The following is a 9378-nucleotide window of genomic DNA, read 5'->3' on the forward strand; positions in this document are numbered from 1 at the left end:
ATATATGTATATATTAAAAAAATATATATCTATCAAAATATTGTCTCCAAAGAGGTTGGAGAAGTGAGCAGAGGTACTTTGCATTGAAGCGAGCAGATTGAACTTGTGTTGGAGTTAGCAGATTGACTTGCCTGGGAATCACAGGGGTGGGAAATTACAGCTCACCTAAAGACACTCAGAAAAAAAAGAAAGTAAAAATAAACAGCTTTGCTTTGCGTTTTCCTTGCTTAGGTTTGGCCCTGGTTTGGTCATCTACTGGTATGGCTTCATTGAGGAGCTGGACTGCCATCGTGAGCGCGGTATCCTGCTCAAAGACTGCTTCCCAGCTGACATCGTGACTCTGCGCCACAGCATGGCTCACTGCTGAGCTGGGGAGGAAGAGGTAAATCCGGAAGCAATTTTACTTTCCTGCAGTGTAAACTGATGGCAGCATCTGCCCTGAACTTCAGCTGAACTCCTGCCGCCCCCCTCATGCTACTGCCTCTTCACACAAACATCGCCAGAGTTTCTGTTTTGCTTCAGACCTCTCTGTTGTGTGATCAGCCAAAACAAGACAGACGCAACCCGCTCATTATCAGCGTCTCTGTCTCTGTCAAACAGCTACTTTCTAGATACTTATAATCTTTCTTCTTTCCGGATGGCTTCTGCTAGCTTTGTAAACAAAGGCACACAAAAAATGCAGCGGCTGAAAGGTGTAACTCTCAGTTCTTACCCCTCTTACAGAGTCACCTTTAAAAGAAAAGTAAGTGGCTTTTTATGGTACCACTCACAGGTTTATTCAGTGCTAGTAGCCTGCCTGAAGCACCTACACTGGTGTGGGAAATTGGTCAAGACTTTGTTATTCTGGGATTTAAACCAACATAATGCATCAAGCCCAGGTTCTGACTGAAGCCCCTGCACTGATGTGGGAAATTGGTAAAGGCTGTTTGTTATTCTGGGATTTAAAACAGCATAATGCATCAAGCCCAGGTGATAAGGCAGGGTCGTGGAACTAACCCCAAACTTGAGGCTGTTAAGTAGCCAGATTTTGAGAAAATAATTGAAGTAACGTGTTCCATCACTGCCTGGTTGCTAAAATCAGGGATGGAAGCCCAAGTTAACAGTTAAAAAGTGATCTCAGGGGAGTTTTAGGAGGGGTGAAAGTGAAGAGCAAGGATTTATTTTATATATGTATATATGTGTGTGTGTGTGTATGAGTCTGGGAAGTTTGGTGTTAGTTTCTATGGGGCTTGTTAATCAATAGATTGATGACTCAAAACCAAATGGTGTTTTGTGTTTTCTTCCCCATCCCCCAGGCCATCCACACCTAGGAATTTTTCCTCTTAAACTTAAGGAAGGAATCTACCTTGACCTCTCTAGGTGCTGTAAGATGCCATTGTCTGGCATGCTGAAGTCTGAAAGAGCAATGTGCAAGAGCTCTGTGAGTTACTTCTGAAGAAGATTAGCATCCTGGTGCTCAAGAAAGGCATGGAACCGTGATAAAACAATGCTTCACACTGGCTCCATTCCCCAAGACAAATAAAGCATACAAATGGGCATAAGTTTTCTGTGTACTTACCTATTCATTTGAGAGCTTTGTTTGCCCCTTGTTGGAACCACCAAGATCAGAGGTACCCTGAGGTGGGTATTAGCCCTTCTTGGAGTTCTGAGTTGGGTCTCATTCTGTTTCCACCCTCATCTCCACTCAGGGGAGGAGTAGTGGGGCTCAGGTTTGTGCTCTGTTAGAGATTTCTTAGTGCTAGCAGCTTGTGGGGCTGGAGACTTTTTCCTACTCTTTTCTTTGCTTAACTAGCCTTCAAGAAAGGACAAAATACTTTTAAAAGTCATTTATGTGTGCTCATTGTGGTCAGGTTGGAGCAGGGAAGTCATTGTGCCCCTGTACTCAGCACTGGTTAGGCCACACCTTGAGTCCTGTGTCCAGTTCTGGGCCCCTCACTTTAAGAAGTACATTGAGACACTTGAATGTGTCCAGAGAAGGGCAACGAGGCTGGGGAGGGACCTCAAGCACAGCCCTGTGAGGAGAGGCTGAGGGAGCTGGGGTTGCTTAGCCTGGAGAAGAGGAGGCTCAGAGGAGACCTTCTTGCTCTCTACAACTACCTGAAGGGAACCTTTGGACATCAGACACAACAGTGGATCTTCTCCCTCACTTCTCCCAGGCAACCAGCACTAGAACAAGAGGACACAGTCTCAAGCTGCACCAGGGGAAGTTTAGGCTCAAGGTGAGGAGAAAGTTCTTCCCAGAAAGAGTAATTGTTCATTGGAATGTGCTGCCTGGGGAGGTGGTGGAATCACCATCCCTGGAGGTGTTCAAGAGGGGATTGAACATGGCACTTGGTGCCATGGTTTAGTCATGAGGTCTGTGGGGACAGGTTGGACTTGATGATCTTTGAGGTCTCTGTCAACCTTGGTGATTCTGTGAAGCAGATTCTCTGGTAGCACGAAAGGGCTGACAGCAGTCTCCTGAAAGCACAAATTGATGACCTCTTCCCTAAGGAAAGAGTCTTTAGAACATTGCAGTGCACATTGGTAGGGGTTTTTTTTCAGTTGAGGTGATACTTTTATGTGCCTTGATGATTTCAAAAATCACATCAAGACTTTCTTACAGCCTTGCTTTCAGTTAAAATAGAAAATTAAGACAGTTAAGATTTCATCTTATTTAGTTGTTGGGTTGGGTTGGGGTTTTTCTTCCCCAGCTATTGTACAGAATTTTAATTTGACTTTTTAGTTCTCAACAGTTTCGAGTTTCATAACTTGAACAGTTTCAAGTTTTATCATTTTCAGGCACAGGTTTATCATTTGGGATTTTCAGGGGGGAAAATGTCTTTTGTTTTCCTAGTATTCAGTCCCTTGCCTGCAGATATAAGCTACCATAGCTCCACTACTACAGTGAGTTACTGTTGCATGGAGACGATTTTGAGTGTGTTACAGTGGAAAGATTCAGTGAGGAACCCAGAATATTCAAGCACCTGTAGCTCCTTTCTGTTCAGCTGCTTAAGGTATTGTGCTTAACTTATTTTACCTGACCAGCTTGAAAGATCTGCCAATAAAGATACCCAGAAATCAATCTGTGAAGTGAACCTGCCTGATGCTAAACAGAGGCTGCACGTAGGGTGTCGCTGCCCCTGGGACTTCTGGCTGTGGTTTGGGTTAGTGGAATGTGTAAAATCAAGAAGAGAATAGAAAAGGAAGAAAATAAGGAGAAGAAATAGCTGCACATTATCATAACAGAACATTCAGAAGCAATGGTAGTCTGAGGGAAATGGGTTTTAAGGGCAAACTGAATTTGTTTGAGCTAGTACATATGTTTTCTGTTGCATGAAATCATTTAAATCGGCTTTTACATGATGCACTAATGCTGCTTTTTTTTTTTCCTCCTCTTTTTCCTTCTTTTTCTCTCTTTTTTTTTTTTTTTGGTTTGAATAAATTAAATTTATCTGCCCAGATGTTGAAAATTCCACTCCAGCTTCCATCAAAGCTTTGCTGTATTTGTTTTTACATTAAACAAATTTATCTGGGGACACGCAGATAAATCAGGTTAGGCTTCTATTTGTTTATTTATTCCTTTTACCTAATGCTGGGGCATAACAAGTTAGAGAGCAGTGCAGCTGTCTTTAATCACAGCCTTGACCTTATCTGGAAGGATCTTTGTGTTAGAATGAGGATGAAATAAGGCACAAAAAGTGTACATATTGTACTAATTTCGTTACATGCTAGCAAACAAGCTCTGCCACCACACACAAATCATAGAAGCAGAGAACCAACAAAGCTGGACAAGACCTCAGAGATCATTAAATCCAACCTGTTACCTAACACCTCCTGACAACTAAACCATGGCTCCAAGTGCCACATCCAAGCCTTTTTTGAACACCTCCTGGGATGGGGACTCCACCACCTCCCTGGGCAGCACATTCCAATGGCCAGTCTCTCTTTCTGGGAAGAACTTTCTCCTCATCTCCAGCCTAAACCTCCCCTGGTGCAGCTTGAGACTGTGTCCTCATGTTCTGGTGCTGGTTGCCTGGGAGAAGAGACCAACCCCCACCTGGCTACAACCTCCTTTCAGATAGTTGTAGAGAGCAATGAAGTCTCCCCTGAGCCTCCTCTTCTCCAGGCTAAACACTCCCAGCCTCTCACCTCACTCAGCCTCTTCTCTGTGCTCCAGATCTATCCCCAGCCTCATTGCCCTTCTCAGAAATACTCAATCACACAGAACCACAGAACCATTCAGGTTGGAAATGACCCTCAGGGTCACCAAGTCCAACCCAGAACCCTACTCTACTAAGTTCACCACTAAACCATATTCCCAAGCACCACATCCAAACCACCTTTAAACACATCCAGGGCGGGTGACTCAACAGCACTTTCCAATCCCTGACCACTCTTGCTGGGAAAATTTTTGTCCTAATATAGCCAATGTAAAAATCCCAGAGCACCTGGGCTCTGGTGGAGTCTCCTCCCACCCCAGGTGTGGCCACTCTGCCCTCCCCACCCACTGCCCTATTTAATCCCCCCCAGGAGAGGCAGCAGCCCCAAGCTGAGCCCTTTGGGGCTGAGGATCCTCCTCTCATCACTGGTGAGTGCCTGTGGTGCGCACTGGGTGATGGTGGTGGTGACTACAAAGGCCGGGGGGCCTGGTGGCCCCCCGGTCAGTTAGGGATATTGTTGATGATCTCTCCAATAGTAACTCATGTATTTAAACACTGGGAATGTTTCTGCAGGCCTTGAACTTCAGAATGTGTTGAATGATTTGCCATACAGTTTCCAGGTTGTGAGAGCTCCCTAAGAACTCTCTTCCCCCTGCATTTACTAGTTAAAATCTAACCTACCAATGTCTGAACAACAAGAAAAAATTACTCTACTGAAATGTCAACCTCTTGAGTTTAACTGAAGTAAAAATTTTGGTAGGCTTCCTGCTTCTCTTAAGGAAGATTTTTGGAATAGAATAAACTTAACCAGGTTGGAAAATACCTTTGAGATCACCCAGTCCAACCTATCTCCCAAGACCATCTAATCAACTAAACCATGGCACCAAGTGCCTTGTTCAGGCTCTTCTTAAACACCTCCAGTGATGGTGACTCCACCACCTCCCTGGGCAGCACATTCCAATGGCCAATCTCTCATTCCATGAACAATTTCTTCCTCGCAGACAGCCTAAACCTCCCCTGGCACAACTTGAGACTGTGTCCTCTTGTTCTGTCACAAATTGGGAAAAAAGACCAACCCCCACCTGGCTACAACCTCCCTTCAGGCAGTTGTAGAGAGCAGTAAGGTCTCTTCTGAGCCTTCTCTTCTCCAGGCTAAGCAACCCCAGCTCCCTCAGCCTCTCCTCCCAGGGCTGTGCTCCAGACCCCTCCCCAGCTTTGTTGCCCTTCTCTGGACACCTTCCAGCATCTCAACATCTTTCTTGAATCGAGGAGCCCAGAACTGGACCCAGGACTCAAGGTGTGTCCTCCCCAGTGCTGGCCACAGGGGCAGACTGCCTTCCCTGCTCCTGTTTTGTCACTCTCTTAAATGCTGAAAGCAGACCACTATAAAAAAATACAGTAATTGATTGCTTTCTTCTTGTATCTTGTCTACTGCACAAAAAATAAACCCCAACAAACCACCCAAAGCCTCATGTGTCCTTTTCCTCAGTTTATCAGATGTAAACATCCACTTCTTTATTAAAGAGGAGTGGGGCTGTTTGTTGGGTTTGTTGTCTTTAACAGCCCTGGAGTCATTAGAAGCTTCCCATGAAAGCCAAATCCAGTTTTATGGAGTCCTCTGTAGAGTGTGCTAATGAATTATGCCAAGGCAGAAAACAGAAGTGTGCATAAAACTGAATTATGTTCTCACTGGCATATATAGACTTTGCAAGCATCTGCTCTTACAAGTACTGTAATAAGGCCTGTTCTCAGCCTCAGAGAATTGCTGTCACTGTGGTGAACAGGGAATTAAGCCTCCTTTGTGCAGGGGGAGCAGCACAGTGGTGGGTCACATTCCAGTATAAAAGAGAACACTTTGGGGTTTTGGCCATTCCTGTGTTCTGGGGACACAATATTAGTATGACTTCAACAATCTATCCCTAAAGCTGGCTCAGAGCACAACAAAACTTCTGATCTGAAGCTGAAGGAAGAGGTCCAAATGCCTTACTGTACTTACCTTGTTACTATTTTATTATATTAATTGTACTGATGAGGTTCAACAAGACCAAGGGCAAGGTCCTGCAGCTGGGTCAGGGCAATCCCAGGCACCTGGGCAGGGACTGGCTTGAGAGCAGCCCTGAGGAAAAGGACCTGGGGGTGCTGGGGGAGGAGAAGCTCAACAGGAGCCAGCAGTGAGCACTTGCAGCCCAGAGAGCCAAGCAGAGCCTGGGCTGCATCAAGAGAAGCACAGCCAGCAGGGCCAGGGAGGGGATTCTCCCCCTGTGATCCACTTTGGTGAGACCACACCTGGAATACTGCATCCAGTTCTGGAGCCTCTATTACAGGAAGGATCTGGAGGTGCTGGAAGGTGTCCAGAGAAGGACCAAGAGGATGAGCAGAGGGCTGGAGCTGCTCTGCTATGAGGACAGACTGAGGGAGTTGGGGCTGTTCAGTCTGGAGAAGAAAAGGCTCTGAAGAGACCTTGTTGTGGCCTTCCAGTATCTGAAGGGGGTTACAAGAAAGCTGGGGAGGGACTTTTTCAGGTGTCAGGGAGTGATAGGACTGGGAGGAATGGAGGAAAACTAGAAATGGGTAGATTCAGATTGGATGTTAGAAGAAGTTCTTTCCCATGAGGGTGGTGAGAGACTGGAAGAGGTTGCCCAGGGAGGTGGTGGAAGCACATTCAAGAAGTTTCTTTCCTGGTATTAGCTTTTTGATTTTTCCACTGTCTAAACCCCTGTAGAAGACAATCTTCATGAGTCTTTCCTTTTGAATCCTCCTCAGGCTGGATGAGGCCTTGAACAGCTGAGTCTAGTTGAGAGGTGCCAGTGCCCGCGTTGGGAAGTTGGAGTAGGTGATCTCGAAGGTCTCTTCCAACCAGAGCCATTCTATGGTTCTGTGAAGAGTAAAATTGTACAAAGGACTACCTTAAGAGTGCCTCTGTGCTGCTACCAAATAGGGCAATACTGGGAATTTAGCTGTTAGAATTTTCTGCAAGTTGAAGGCTAGCATGAGCAGCACTTCTGCAAGAGCCTCTGTTGAAGCCAAAGGCATAGCTTTACCCCCTGTGCCTACATCAGCTTGGCTCAGAAGGGCAAAGGTGGCTAGCTCACTGTTTTCAAATCACAGGTTTCCTGGCAATAGCTTGTGCTATGAGAACAGCTTGTTCTCATTTACCCAAGTTGATTACAGCTCCTGAAAGGTCAACAGTAAGTATACAGAACTGAATTCAAGTCTTCCTTTTGCTTCAGCTGAAGTAGTTTCACTACCACACCTGCAATGCTGCATCCAGTTTTAGGCTCCTCAATTCAAGAGAGACAGGGATCTGCTGGAGAGAGTCCAAGGGAGAGCTATGAGGATGATGGAAGGGACTTGATCTCTCATATGAAGACAGACTGAGAGCCCTGGGGCTGCTTAGACTGGAGAAAGCTGAGAGGGGATCTGATGAAGGTCTATAAATACCTGATTGATGGGGGGCAGGATGAAGGTGCCAGGTTCTTTGTGGTGGTGCCCAGTGATAGGACAAGGAACAGCAGGTACAAGCTGGAACACAGGAGGTTCCACCTCAACAAAAGAGACAATTCTGTATGGTGAGGGTGACAGAACACTGGAACAGGCTGTCCAGAGAGGTGGTGGAGTCTCCTTCTCTGGAGACTCTCAAAACTCACATGGCTGTATTCCTGTGTAGCCTGCCCCAGGTGATCCTCCTTGGCAGGGCCATTGGACTTATGATCTTTGGAAGTCCCTTCCAACACCTAACCTGTTGTGCTTTCTGTGGTCTTCTGCAGTTAGATGGTGTGACCTTTTTAGGCTATGCCTTTAAGAAAGGGACAGTTGCTGAGCTAGAACAACAGTTGTCAGAAACATGCATTGGTTATTTTGGGGCTGAGGTTACATAAATACATTAAGTCACGCGCTGCTCAAGGATTAATTCAGTATTATGGCATAAAACAGGAGGCTGCCTACAAAAAAGTATAGCAAAATAATTCCCTCCTATGGTTATCCTGAGTCACAAAGGGCACTTGGTGTGGACTTGCAGGTCATTCAGGAGTAACTGTTTTATTCCATTGACAAAAGAAGAATCCTCAAGGGCTTGCTCTTTAGAGTGGTGTGATAGGAACCTCAAGTGTGCCTGGTGAAAAACGTCCTGGCTAACAATGGGCTCTTGGCAGCAGCCTCACCATTTATAGAGGGACTGTGTCTATCTAGTGGGATCTGTATAAAATAGAACCTCGCTCAGGTTAGGGAAAGGTCACAAGTTACACAAAGTTTGGAGAGTCTAAATGCCTTACTCAAAACTAACTCTCCTGTGTATAGTAAATATTATTTGAGCCTGCATTATTGAGAACCCGACAGGATTCCCAAGATTAAATAAGGAAGATGTAATTATGAGCTAAATAATCAACAGAGCAGTTTTAGTTGCCCTTGTGTTTTTCACTTTCCTGCTATTGTTTCATGTATGGCTGTTATACAAAGAGCAGCTTAGGTCAGCTACTATAAATTATGGGCTGGGTACAATGCTAATCTACCAAAATTATTTCAAAGCTGGATCAAAAGAGCTTCAAAAGACTTTGCAAAAAAAAAAGGAAAACCCAAACAAACCAAAACTTTTCCACATTCTAAAGAGACTTTATTTTCATGCCCTGTTTTTTATCAGGAGCTCTTGATTTAGTGTCACCTCTGAGAGCTGTCAGCTACATGCCTGGAGAAGAGAAGGATCAGGGGTGACCTCATTGCCCTCTACAACTACCTGAAAGGTGGTTGTAGACAGGAAGGGGTTGGTCTCTTCTCCCAGGTAAGGAGCACCAGAACAAGGGGACACAGTCACAAGCTGTTCCAAGGGAGGTTTAGACTCGAGGTGAGGAAAAAGTTCTTCACTGAGCAAGTCATTTGTCATTGGAATGTGCTGCCCAGGGAGGTGGTGGAGTCACCGTCCCTGGAGGTGTTCAAGGGGAGATTGGACGTGGCACTTGGTGCCATGGTCTAGTTGTGAGGTCTGTTGGGACAGGTTGGACTTGATGATCCTTGGGGTCTCTTCCAACCTTGGTTATACTGTGATACTGTGCTTTGGTTCTGTGGTACCAGGACATGAGACTCGCAGCCTAAAATTAAGTAAGCAAGAGTAATATAAAACCAAAACCAAAACACCAAAAGATGACTTTTTAAATATATTACCTGGTGTTTGGTTTTTCCTTTTTTTCAGGGCTTGGTTTTTTAAGCTGATCTAAATTTTTAGTGTGTCAGGTAATGATAGGAC

General features: G+C 45.3%; 1 protein-coding gene across 1 annotated transcript in view; it reads left to right on the forward strand.

Annotated features, from left to right (window-relative positions):
- CDIN1 (CDAN1 interacting nuclease 1) overlaps positions 1-387 on the forward strand; it is a 153944-nt gene extending 153557 nt beyond the window's left edge. Inside the window, exon 11 of the mRNA XM_054162234.1 lies at positions 232-387. Coding sequence (XP_054018209.1) covers positions 232-367 — 136 coding nt within the window. The 3' untranslated portion in view covers positions 368-387. The remainder of the gene's footprint in view (positions 1-231) is intronic.
- Positions 388-9378: the final 8991 nt, after the last annotated feature.

This window comes from Dryobates pubescens, chromosome 5, assembly GCF_014839835.1.
Source record: "Dryobates pubescens isolate bDryPub1 chromosome 5, bDryPub1.pri, whole genome shotgun sequence".
Classification (NCBI taxonomy): domain Eukaryota; kingdom Metazoa; phylum Chordata; class Aves; order Piciformes; family Picidae; genus Dryobates; species Dryobates pubescens.